Source organism: Jaculus jaculus, chromosome 13, assembly GCF_020740685.1.
Source record: "Jaculus jaculus isolate mJacJac1 chromosome 13, mJacJac1.mat.Y.cur, whole genome shotgun sequence".
Taxonomy (NCBI): domain Eukaryota; kingdom Metazoa; phylum Chordata; class Mammalia; order Rodentia; family Dipodidae; genus Jaculus; species Jaculus jaculus.
In genome coordinates, this window is record NC_059114.1 from 28,000,012 (window position 1) to 28,013,568 (window position 13,557).

The 13,557-nt window shown below is 41.6% G+C and overlaps 1 protein-coding gene across 2 annotated transcripts in view; it reads left to right on the plus strand.

Moving 5' to 3' along the window:
- The window catches only part of Kntc1 (kinetochore associated 1), a 143,601-nt gene that overhangs the window by 128,294 nt on the left and 1,750 nt on the right, over window positions 1-13,557 (plus strand). For both annotated transcript variants that reach the window (XM_045132346.1, XM_045132344.1), the window contains 7 exons: window positions 2,124-2,180; window positions 6,057-6,111; window positions 7,159-7,222; window positions 9,061-9,190; window positions 10,714-10,803; window positions 11,284-11,429; window positions 12,953-13,043. In XM_045132346.1, coding sequence (XP_044988281.1) covers window positions 2,124-2,180; window positions 6,057-6,111; window positions 7,159-7,222; window positions 9,061-9,190; window positions 10,714-10,803; window positions 11,284-11,429; window positions 12,953-13,043 — 633 coding nt within the window. The remainder of the gene's footprint in view (window positions 1-2,123; window positions 2,181-6,056; window positions 6,112-7,158; window positions 7,223-9,060; window positions 9,191-10,713; window positions 10,804-11,283; window positions 11,430-12,952; window positions 13,044-13,557) is intronic.

Here is a 13,557-nt window from a genome sequence, read left to right on the forward strand (position 1 = left end):
AAGTCAGACTGAGGGCTCCTTGAGGCTCATGCAGAGCACCCCACCCCACATATAACAACTGGTACTTGCTACTGAGCAGGTAGGTGCCTGCTGCAACCATCCACTCCCATTAGCTTCCTGCCAGGCTTAAAGGAACTTAAACACACGGGCTGGAGAGATGGCTTAGCGGTTAGGCGCTTGCCTGTGAACCCTAATGACTCCGGTTCGAGGCTCGGTTCCCCAGGTCCCACGTTAGCCAGATGCACAAGGGGGCGCACATGTCTGGAGTTCGTTTGCAGAGGCTGGAAGCCCTGGCACATTCTCTCTCTCTCCTCTATCTGCCTTTCTCTCTCTGTCTGTCGCTCTCAAATAAATAAATAAATAATAAAAAATTAAATTATTTTTTAAAAAAAGGAACTTAAACACAAAAGGACCTTCATTGCGCTAGAAACAAATGAAGGGTTCCTTGGTTTTTGGGGGGACTTTTTTTTTTAAGAGAGAGAAAGGACAGATAGAGAATTGGCCTGCCTGGGCCTCAGCCACTGAAATTGAACTCCAGATGCTTGCACCACCCAGTGGGCAGGTGTGTCCTTGAGCTTGCTTCACCTTTGTGTGTCTGGCCAACGTGGGATCTGGAGAATAGAACATGGGTCCTTAGGCTTTACAGGCAAGCGCCTTAACCTCTAAGCCGTCTCTCCAGCTCTTGTTTTTGTTTTGTTTTGTTTTTTGGTGGTTTTATTTGGTTTGGTGTTTTTTGTTTTGTTTTGTTTTGGTTTTTCGAGGTAGGGTCTCACTCTAGTCTAGGCTGACCTGGAATTCACTATGTAGTTCAGGGTGGCCTTGAACTCACGGCAGTCCTCCTACCTCTGCCTCCCAAGTGCTGGGATTAAAGGCATGTGCCACCACACCCGGCTTTGTTATTGTTTTTAATATTTTATTCATTTGAGTGAGGGGAGAGAATGGTTGTGCCAGGGCCTCTAGCCACTGCAAATGAACTGCAGATGCATGTGCCACCTTGTGCATTTAGCTTTATATGGGTACTGGGAATCGTACCTGGATCCGCTGGCTTTGCATGCTAGTGCCTTAACCACTTAGCCATCTCTCCAGACCCCTTGTTTTTTGTTTTTTTTTTTTTTTTTTGATACTTGTGTGTCTGTAAGTGAACCTGCCTGATATTCTCATAGAAGTTGATTTAGTTATTTATTTATAGATTTTCATGGGTCTCACTCTAGACCAGGCTGACCTGGAATTCACTCAATAGTCTCAGGGTGGCCTTGAATTTAGCAATCCTCCTACCTCTGCCTCTGGAGTGCTGGGATTAAAGGCATGCGCCCCCATGCCTAGCTAATTTTGTTTTGCTTTGTTTGTTTTTCAGTGTAGAGTGTCTCAGGGTGGCCTCGAACTCACAGTGATCCTCCTACCTCTGTCTCCCAAGTGTTGGGATTAAAAATGTGCCACCACACCCAGCTCTAACTTTTTAAAAACTTTGTGTGCATGTATTGTATATATGATCAGGCTTATGAGGTCTGAAATGTATTGTGGGTACTCATGTGTGTGGAGATGTGCAAACTCCATATGTGGACATCCAGGAGCCAGGGGGAATGTTAGGGACCTGCTGTGCCACTCATTCTTGCGTCTCCTGGAGATAGGTCTTTCTTAGTGAACCCAGAGCTCCTATTTTTGGTCAGATTGGCTGACCAATAAGACCCAGTCATTCTCCTGTCTCTGTTCTACACAGGACTAGGGCAATGGCCACATATAGCTGTTTGTTTGCATGTATGCTGGGGAATGGAATTCTGGGTAAATGAAGTCCTGATACTTGTGTTGTGCGTGCTTTTACCAGTGAGTCATCTCCCTAGCCTACAAGGCTGATTTTTATAGCTACTCCTTCTGGAACATTGAGAATCCAGTATTTCATGTTTAAACTTAATATTTTGGTGACTTTCAGATTTTTACATTGTGAGCATGGTGGCACATGCCTTTGACCCCAGCACTCAGGAAGCAGAGTTAGGAGGATTGCTGTGAGTTCAAGGCTAGCCTGAGACTATCTAGTGAATTCCAGGTGAGCCTGGGCCAGAGTGAGACTCTACCTTGAAGAACCAAAAAAGAAAATAATGATTTTTACATTGTATTTCTTTTTACAGATTACCTATCTAAGGAAAGTTTTAACAGCTATTTCTAGTGTCCATTCATTATGGCAGGTATGTAGTTTTTAAAGTCAATTTCATTAAATTTAATCTTTGTATTTAGTGGCTCTGTGACTCTGGGCACGCTGCACTAAGCTGATGGCTTCTTAATGAAGAAAGAACAGATTGACTTTAGGATGATGTTCCAGAATGCTCAAATCACAATTTGCCTTCTAGAAGATGGATTCCCCTTCTGCATTCCCCAGGCTTCTCATTTATGCTTGCAAAACACTTTGGCTCTGTTTTAGCATCTCACACAATGTAGTTTAATTACATGTCCAACACCTCTAAATAGAAGAACTTAAAGAACTTTAAAGTTGGAGACCATGTCTTTTTCAAATTTCACAAGTTGTACATCCATATACTCATTACATGGAAGTGGGTGATTTACTGATCACCTACTAATTTAATAAATTAGAACAGTATGAAAATATGCTGAGCAAAACATGAAAATTCTCCTTTACTATTTCTCTTCATAATTATTTCCCCAGGAATAACCATTTATAATTTGTTGTGTATACTTCTAGAGCATTTCTGTTATTATATTTGAATATATGTATGATGTATAACCATCACTATTAACTAATACTAGACTATTTTCCTTACCCCAAAAAGAAACTTCAGGGGCTGGAGAGATAGTTTAGTGGATAAGGCACTTGCCTGAGAACCTTAAGGACCCAAGTTCAACTCTCCAGGTCCCACGTAAGCCAGATGCACATGGTGGTGCATGTATCTGGAGTCCGTTTGCAGTGGCTAGAGGCCCTGGCACTCCCATTCATTCTCTCTCTCATAGATAAATAAATAAATAAATCAGAAAAAATAAAAAGAAACTTCAGGGCCGGAGTGATGGCTTAGTGGTTAAGGAGCTTGCCAGCAAAGCCAAAGGACCCAGATTTGATTCCTCAGTACTCATGTAAAGCCAGATGCACAAGGTGGTACATGCATCTGGATTTCATTTGCAGTGGCAAGAGGCCCTGACATGCCCATACTCTGCTCTCATTTCTGTCTGTCTGTCTCTCTCTGTCAAATAAATAAATGTTTCTTAAAATCAAAAATTAGCCGGGCATGGTGGTGCACACCTTTAATCCCAGCACTCAGGAGGCAGAAGTAGGAGAGGAGGATCGCCATGAGTTCGAGGCTACTCTGAGACTATAGAGTGAATTCCAGGTCAGCCTGAGCTAGAGTGAGACCCAACTTGAAAAACCAAGAAGAAAAAAAATCAAAAATTAGGGCTGGCGAGAAGGCTTAGCAGTTAAGGTGCTTGCCTGAGAAGCCTGAGGACCCAAGTTCAATTACCCGTACTCACATAGCCCTGATGCACAAGGGGGCACATGCATCCAGAGTTTGCTTGCAATGGCTGGAGGCCCTGATATTCCCATTTTTTTCTCTCTCTCTGTCTCTCTCTCATCTGCCCCTTTCTCTAATAAATAAATAAAATATTTTTTAAAAAATCAAATTTAGGCTGGGCATGGTAGCTCATGCCTTTAATCCCAGTACTCAGGAGGTAGAAGGATCATTGTGAGTTCGAGGTCACCCTGAGACTACATAGTGAATTCCAGGTCAGCCTGGGCCAGAGTGAAATACTACCTCAAAAAACAAACAAACAAAAAATATCAAAATTTATAGTAAAGAAACCTCATATCCACTGGCTGTCATTAGCCAATCTCCCCTCTACCCACACCCCCAACAGCCATTAATCTTTCTATAAGTTATCTGCTATGGAAATTTCATATCAATGAAATCACATAACATGTGGCCTATTATCTGTCTTCATTCTCTTAATGCTATATTGTAGCATTATTAGTACTTCATTTCTTTTGTGTTTTGGGGTGTCTTTGTTTTTATGTGTGTTTTGTTTAGTTTGTTTTTTTGAGGTAGGGTTTCACTCTAGCTCATGCTTACCTGGAATTCACTATGTAGCCTTAGGGTGCCCTCAAACTCATGGTGATCCTCCTACCTCTGCCTCCTGAGTGCTGTGATTAAAGGCATGTGCCACCATGCCCAGCCTTCATTTCTTATATTACCAAATTCTGTTGTATGTATATATAGTGAAGGTTGTTTTTGTTTTGTTTTGTTTTTCGAGGTAGAGTCTCACTCTAGCTCAGGCTGACCTGGAATTCACTGTGTCATCTCAGGGTGTCCTCGAACTCACAGTGATCCTCCTACCTCTGCCTCCAGAGTGCTGAAATTAAAAGTGTGTGTCACCACGCCCTGCTTATAGTGAACTTTTTATCTATAGGGGATTAGTTTTAGGGTACCACCACCACCCCTACATATAAAATGGCATGGCATTTCCATTTGACCTATGCGTATCCTTCTGTATATTGTAAGTTATCTTTGGATTACTTATAATGTCTAACAATATAAATTGCTATGTAACATAATGACAAGAAAACATCTATATGTGGTCAATTCAGGCACTTTGTTGTTATTTGGTAGAGAAAGAGAAAATGGGTGTGCCAGGGCCTCCAGCTACTGCAAACAAACTTCAGACATGTGCACCCCTCCCCCCCTGTACATCTGGCTAACATGGGTCCTGGGGAATATAACCTGGGTCCTTTGGCTTTGCAAGCAAATGCCTTTACCACTAAGCCATCCCTCCATCCTGTTTTTTTTTTTTTAAATATTTTATTTTATTTATTTGAGAGAGGGGCAGATAGTGTATGTAGGAGAGAGAGAGAGAATGGGCGTGCCAGGGCCTCTAGCCGCTGCAAACGAGCTCCAGATGGCATGTGCCCCTTGTGCATCTGGCTTACGTGGGTCCTGGGGAATTGAACCTGAGTCCTTTGGTTTTGCAGACAAGTGCCTTAACTGCCAAGCCATCTTTTCCAGCCCTGTTTTTTTTTGTTTTTGTTTTTGTTTTTTTTAAGGTAGGTTCCCACTCTATAGAACCCAGACTGACCTGGAATTCACTATGTAGACTCAGGGTAGCCTCAGACTCACAGTGATCCACCTACCTCTGCCTCCCAAGTGCTGGGATTAAAGGTGGGTGCCACCATGCTCGGCTTATGCCACTTTTTTAAAAAAAATCTGGTTTATCCAAGTTACTTGGGAAATAAACCCAGATCAGCAGACTTTGCAAGCAAGTGCTTTAACTACTGAGTCATTTTCCCAGCTCTGATATATATGTGTGTGTGTGTGTGTGTGTGTGTGTGTGTATGCTTAGGATTGTTGGTTTTTGTGGTAGCTCCAAGTTTAGCTTTTTTTTTTCTTTTTCTTCATTTTTTGTAAAGACAGAGAGAGAGAATAGGTGCAAATACTATAAACATACTCCAGAAGCATGTGCCACTTTGTGCATCTGGCTTTGTGTGAGTGCTGGGAGTTGAACCTGGGCTGGTGGGCACCTTTAACCGCTAAGCTATCTCTCCAGCCCCAACTTCAGTCACTGCTGTTGATGGAAGTATATGTTCCTTGCTCGTTCACTTTCTTGAGGTTCTTTCTCTTGTCCCCTTCTCCCCTCCTGTGACCCTGGCACATATGGCACATAATATATTTTGTTTTCTGAATTCAGTTCCGACACTTGGTATCAAATGAAACAATAATGAATTAGTTAGGATAGTGTAAAAAGATCCTGAAAAAAATTATCCTAGCCGGGTGTGGTGGCGCAGGTCTTTAATCCCAGCACTCAGGAGGCAGAGGTAGGATATCTGTGAGTCAAGGCCACCCTGAGATTCCATAGTGAATTCCAGGTCAACCTGGGCTAGAGCAAGAACCTACCTCAAAAAACAAAGACAAACAAATTATCCTAGAATCTTAATGATCTCAAATAGGATGATTTATAATTTTGGTCTTAGTATCCAGAGTATAAGCTTTAAATAGGCAATTCTATGTCTATAAAACAGAGTTTCTAATACCCCAGATGTGAATTCTGTGATGCACTTGCTTTTGCAGGTTCCCTATTTCAGCAAAGCTTGGCAGCATGTCGTCCAGATGCCTCTACTCTCAGGTATGTTTCTGCCTCGGGAACACTGACAGTGGCATCTTGGTTTTGTTTCTGTGGTACTGGGGATTGACCCAGGGCTTGTGCATGCTAGGCAAGCCGTGTACCACTGAGCTCCATCTCTAGCCCTGTTTTGTTTTGTTTTTGTTTGTCGAAGTAGGGTCTCACTCTAGCCCAGGCTGACCTGGAATTCACTATGGAGTCTCAGGGTGACCTCGAACTCATGGCGATTCTCCTACCTCTGCCTCCCGAGTGCTGGGATTACAGGCATGCACCACCACATCTGGCTTATTTTAATTTTACTAATTTGTGCCAGGCATGGTGGTGCATGCCTGTAATCCTAGCACTTGGGAGGCAGAGGTAGGTAGATGTCCATGAGTTTGAGGTTTCCCTGAGACTACATAATGAATTCCAGGTCAGCCTGGGCTAGAGTGAGAGCCTACCTCAAATAAAAATAAAATAATTTAACTGGGCTGGAGAGATGGCTTAATGGTTAAGGCACTTGTCTGCAAAGCCAAAGGACCTCACCTCAATTCCCCAGGACCCACATAAGCCAGATGCACAAGGTGGTGCATGCATCTGGAGTTTGTTTGCAGTGGCTGCAGACCCTGAATGCCCATTCTGTTTTTTTCTCTCTCTCTCTGCCTCTTTCTCTCAAATAAATAAAAAATAAAATATTAAGAGTAATGGTAATAATAACAGTTTTACTTGTTTGTAAGGCAGTGTGAGTGTGGGTACACCAGGGCCTTTTGCCACTGCAAATGAACTCCTGACACATGCACTACTTTGTGTTTCTGCCTTTTTGTGGATCCTGGGAAATTGAACCCAGACCAACAAGCTTTGCAAGCAAACACCTTTAGCTGCTGAGCCATCTCAACAGCCTGTTTCTTTCTGAACCAGTTTCATGCTATCATTCAGGCCAGCTTGGACCTCTCAGTTCTGCTTTAGCCGCCTATGTGCTGAGATGACAGGCGTTTGAACACACCTGCCTGATGGTAGCATTTTGAAGTCTGAGTGCCTGTCTGTGTATATCCTTGTATGTTTTATCTTCAGCCTCCTGTCCTTTAAGTTCCAGTCAGTTATCAGATTGTTGTGAGAGTCTCATCGCTGTCCTAGAGTAAGTAAATATGTGTCCTCCTTCCAAGAAAGTAAAATTTATTGCTTATAGAATTCCTTTCCAGCAGACATCTCTGTGAGCACAGTAGTCCCACCTTATCTATGGTCTTGTTTCTGGTTTTAGTTATCTGCTATCAACCACTCTGAAAATATTAAATAGAAATTGTCAAAAACAATTCTTTTTATTTTATTTTATTTATTTATTTATTTATTTTTGTTTTGTTTTTCGAGACAGGGTCTCACTCCAGTCCAGGCTGATCTGGAATTCACTCTATAGTCTCAGGCTGGCCTCGAACTCACAGTGATCCTCCTACATCTGCCTCCCGAGTGCTGGGATTAAAGGCATGCGCCACCATGCCCGGCTTTTTTTTTTTTTAAACACTTGGTTTTATATTGCCCAGGCTGTTCTCCCATTGCCGCCACCTCCCAGGTGTTGATTACACCTATGAGCAACCACATTTGGCTCCAGAAACAGTTCTTCTGTTTTCAGTTGAACACTATTCATAGTGCCTTCCCACCTTTGTGCAGCATGTGCATGCTGTGTTGATTATCTGTCCTTTGGTAGCTACAAAGGACTGTCACAAAGCCACCTTGATATTCCATAGTGAATTCCAAGTCAGCATGGGCCTACCTTGGGGGAAAAAAAAAAAAAAAAGATTGTGACAGTGTTTATGTGCGAGTAAGCCTTATTTCACTTATTAATGTTTTTAATGACCTGTCAGAGAAGCATGGTGATGCTGACAGCTTTATTATGACTGTTCTAGTATTAGTTACTATTTTTAATCTCTTACTGTGCCTAATTTGCAAATTAAACCCTATCATAAGTATGTATTCATAAGAAAAACCATAGAATGCATGGATTTGGTACCATCCACAGTTTGGGGCATCTAGTGGAGATCTTGGCATATAGTCCTGGCTGATAAGGAGACACTACTGCAAGTCCTTTTTTTGTTTGTCTTTCGAGGTAGGGTTTCACTCTAGCCCAGGCTGACCTGGAATTCACTATGTAGTCTCAGGGTGGCCTCGAACTCACAGCAGTTCACCTACCTCTGTTCCCTTAGTGCCGGGATTAAAGGCATATACCACCATGCTCAGCTGCAATTCCTTTTTGTTTGCAAGTTAATTAAATCAGTTATTTTAGAGGCTGGAGAGATGGCTTAGTAGTTAAGTGCTTGCCTGTGAAGCCTAAGGACCCCAGTTCAAGGTTCGATTCCCCAGGACCCACATAAGCCAGAGGCACAAGGTAGCACATGCATCTGGCATTTATATGAAGCGGCTGGAGGCCCTGGTGCTCCAATTCTGTATCTATCTGCCTCTTTGTTTGTCTGTAACTCTCAAATAAATAAAAAATTAAAAAAGCGGGGGGTTGGAGGGATGGCTTAGCAGTTAGGCACAAAAAAAATCAGTTATTTTAATAAAATATGTCTGTCTTGGCACTATCTACTTCCCATGTGTGGTGCTTCTCAGCATCCTGCTAATTCTGATGTACATGAGGCATTCTCTGAAATTAGCGCCTAAGTCTAGAGCGCCCTTTCTATACTATGTAAATCCTATGGTATTGTCACATGGATTTTGAGTCTTCTAAGAATTTATCTGAAACATCTGCAGGCTTCCAGACGTAATCATGGTAGCAAATCATGTTCCTGGAGATATATTATTTTATTCTATGTAGGGTGTTATCAAGGACTTGAGTTCTTCATTATTAAACATTTCTTATGTACCAACACTTAGGTGTTAAAGGTTATTGAATGTGTGGGCAGGTAACATCTGTGGAAAGCTGGAAAAGCCAATGTAATCAAGCAAATCTGGCAGGTTATTAACTAATGTGTTCTCTCAAAGATGTCCAGTTTCCGATGATCTTGACATGGTGGGAGTTGCCAGACAGTTCATCCAGTTAGAGCTCCCAGCATTTGCACTAGCTTGTCTAATGCTCATGCCCCATTCAGAGAAAAAGCACCAACAAATTAAGGTATGTTGCACTTTATTCTCCTGGTTGCTAGGGAAATAAACAGTCTCAACTTGCATGGCCCCAGTGAAAGATTGCATCTTCTTTTCACTGAACCTGTAAAGCATGAATGCCTCAGCATGGGAGAGGCAGAAAACTGGGGAGGGAGGTTAAGGCAGGCAGCTAAGGATCCAGTGGAAGGATATCTTTTAAAAATGTATATATTTCAGGAGCTGGGCATGGTGGCGCACGCTTTTAATCCCATCACTTAGTAGGCAGAGGTAGGAGGATTGCCATGAGTTCAAGTTCTCCCTGAGATGACATAGTGAATTCCAGGTCAGCCTCGGCTAGAATGAAACCCTACCTCGAGAAAGTGTGTGTGTGTGTGTGTGTGTGTGTGTACTGGATGGATGGCTTAGCAGTTAAGGCATTTGCCTGCAAAGCCAAAGAACCCAGGTTTGATTCCCCAGGATCCACGTAAGCCAGATGCACAAGGTAGCACATGCATCTGGAGTTCATTTGCAGCTGCTGAAGGCCCTGGCATGCCCATTCTATCTATCTATCTCTCTGTCTCTCTGTCTCTCTCTCTCTCTCAAATAAATAAATAAAATAAAATTATATATATATGTGTGTGTGTGTGTGTGTATATAATTTATTCATTCATCTGAGAGAGGGAGAGAGAATGGGCATGCCAGGGCCTAGCCACTGCATCTGGCTTTATGTGGGTTCTGGGGAATCAAACCTGTGTTCTTTGGCTTTACTGGCAAGCACCTTAACCACTATCTCTCCAACCCAGAAGAATGTCTTAAAATGGGTTAGGACTTTATTATTTATCTGTGGGAGACCAAGACAGCCAATTTAGCAATTAGATGTGAGAGATAAGAGAGGGAGAGTCAGATTTCATGGGTGGGTATTTATCAAAACCTTGGACTTTTTTTTTCCTTTGGTTTTTCCAGGTAGGGTCTTGCTTTCACCCAGGCTGACCTAGAATTCACTATGTAGTCTCAGGGTGGCCTCGAACTCATGGTGATCCTCCTGCTTCTGCCTTCCAAGTGCTGGGATTAAAGGCATGTACCACAACACCTGGCCCCCTTTGAGCATTTTGAAGATAGAACTTTCGAAAATAACTAATTCTCATTTCCCTTTATACAAGACCAGATAGAGCAAAGCATTTTGAAATGTTTTACAGTTATTTTCCTCCATAGATTAAGTAGTAGAGATCTGTAGAAATGATTATGCATATTTTTATGTAACTGTCTATTAATTGCATTTTTTTCACAGCCATCTGTGTTAGTCTTTGACTTTTGTTCTGATTACTCATAAGCACATCTCTTGTTGCTTTTTAGCACTTCAGTATTTAAATAGATTCCTTTGGCATTTACAACAAAAAATGTCTGATAGACAGCGCTCACTGTTTGAACAAATACACATTTTCCCCCTTGTTTTAATAATTTTTGTCATTATATTACAAGTTTAAAAATCTTAAAGAATTAAGATATTTCAGTAGTAATAATACTTTTCAAAATTATGCTTTGATTTCTTTCTAGAATTTTCTGTTTTCATGCAATGCTCAGATCATTTTGCAGCAATTAGAAGAACATATGAATACTGGCCCACTAGCAGGATTTTCACATCAAGTAAGAGGCAATTTCATTTTTTTTTTCTGTGAAAATTTCGATTACAGAAGGTAATTATTTTCCCACAAATAAGATTATTTTCATGAAAATCTCATTACTTTTTAAAATTAAACAGGTAGCAGAGCAGAGTGCCTGGCATACTCAAAATCCTAAACTTATTCTGCAGACTGCAAAGAAAAAATAAAAGACAGATTCCCTGACTGCCTTGTTGCTGCTGTATTCAGTGGGGAAAAAAAATTCCTTTAAATGCTTGTGATTGTAATCAGATCTTCCTCACAGAACTGTCTCAAAGTGCTTCACACCAGCTTTCTGTTTATGTGCTGCGTACCGTACTGGCCAAGGCCTCCCTCTCCCCACTCCTTCAGAAAGCAGGTCTAGTCTCAAAGCAAGTATAATTCAGGTTTTGACTATTAGAAATTTCTGGTTGAATAAAGACTTGAAATTAAACATATTTTTGATATGATACCTGTCATTTTATAGATTAGAAGTCTGATTCTGAATAATGTCATAAGTAAGAAGGAGTTTGGGATTTTGGCAAAGACAAAGTACTTTCAGGTGTTGAAATTGCATGCAATAAATGCCAACAACATCACTGAACTGGTAAACTACTTGGCAAGTGACTTAAGGTAAGTTAATTGGTGGGGGCAATACTATTGAATTGCCTTAAAATGCATCTTTATTTTGGAGGAAAAATACCACACAATTGTAGAGCTGTGTGGTTATAATGAAATTCTCCAATACTAACCCACAGCATTATTCCACATTCCCAGGAGCTCATTCGCTTGTGACTCAAGCCCTTGGCACATGAACTTGAAATCAGATAATTAAATAGGTTGCCTGGACCCTCAGAATAGGTATCTCCTAGACCTGCACTGAACCCTGAATTACACATTGTTCCTCAGATGCTTGCCACAGTGCTTTATCTATCAAAGAAGTTTGGCTAAATGTGGTTATCGAATTTTCCAGCATCCACATTTTAGAAATGTTAAGCTTCTTGGGATAAAGCCAAGATCAGATATGGATAGTAAAAACAGAAGGGAGAAATGTGCTGGCACTAACAAGGGAAAGTTCAGACAGAATTGTAGTTATGAGTCCAGTCCTGCATTCAGGCTACCTGTGTCTTATCTTATCTCCTCACCACACCATGGAGCTCTCTCTGTTTGTCCTTGTGATCCAGCCTTCAGTACTTTTTTAAAAAATTTATTTTTATTTATTTATTCGAGAGTGGCAGACAGAGAGAGAAAGAGGCAGATAGAGAGAGAGAATGGGCGTGCCAGGGCCTCCAGCCATTGCAAATGAACTCCAGACGTGTGTGCCCCCTTGTGCATCTGGCTATTGTGGGTCCTGGGGAATCAAGCCTTGAACCGGGGTCCTTAAGCTTCACAGGCAAGCACTTAACTGCTAAGCCATCTCTCCAGACCCCCCCCCTTTTTTGTGGATGATTTTTGTTTCTATTTTTAAAAATTTTTATTAACATTTTCCATGTTTTTTTTTTTTTTTTGAGATAGGATTTCACTCTAGTGCACGCTTACCTGGAATTCACTATGTAGTAGCCTCAGCTGAATCCTGAGTGCTGGGATGAAAGGCATGCACCACCATACCTGGCCCTAAATTTTTTTTTATATATTCTTATTTATCTATTTGAGAGAAAGATAAGCAGATAGAGAGAATGAGCATGCCAGGGCCTCCAGCCATTACAAAGGAACTACAAACGCATGTGCTACCCTGTGCATCTGGCTTATGTTGGGAACTGGGGAATCAAACTTGGGTCCTTAAGCTTCACAGGCAAGCACTTTAACCACTAAGCCATCTCTCCAACCCCCAAATATCAGTTTTTGAGGTATAATTTTTACATATAATAAGCTGCACATGCATGTAATTTTATACTTTTTTGTTGTTGCCTTTCAAGGTAGGGTCTCACTTTTAGCCCAGGCTGACCTGGAACTCTAGCTCCAGGCTAGCCTCCAACTCACAGAGACCTTTCTACTTCTGTCTCCTGAGTGCCAGAATTAAAGGGGTGCACCACCACACTCTTATCAGCTTGATACATTTTAGCATCACATACAACTGTGAAGCCATCATGGTAATCAGAAGGGCATCGATTACCTTTGTGTTTCCTCATGCCTGCCTGTCTTTTCTGGTTCCACAGTTTAGATGAAGCATCAGCCTTGATAACTGAATATTCGAAGCATTGTGGGAAACCTGTGCCACCAGATGCAGCTCCCTCTGAAGTCCTGCAGGTAAAGCCAGCTAATCCTTATGTTGGTTCAAACCTGACACCATTTCTATTCTTTACAGTGTTGAGAGTAATGCAACCTTTTCTAGGGTTCCAGCAGTAAATGCATTTTACATGTGTGGGTGTGTATACATCTATGCATCATTTAATTATGGGGCTTTGTTCTAAGCAATGTGTCATGTGACCATCACAGTGTGTTGGCACAAACCTAAATAATCCAAATCTGTTGCCCAACATCAAGAGACATAGTAAACACAAAATGTATATAAGCCTGCCAGGGTAACACACTTCTTCGGACGCTTCTACACCTATAAAGGTATTTGTAAGCAGGAGTTTATCATAACATGATAATTAAAATGTATAGTTGCCAAGTATGGTGGCACAAGCCTTTAATCCCAGTACTTGGGAGGCAGAGTTAGGAATATCATCTTGAGTTCAAGGCCAGACTAAGACCCTACCTCAAAAACCAAAAACCAACAAACAAAAAGAAAGATGTAGGGCTGGAGAGATGGCTTAGC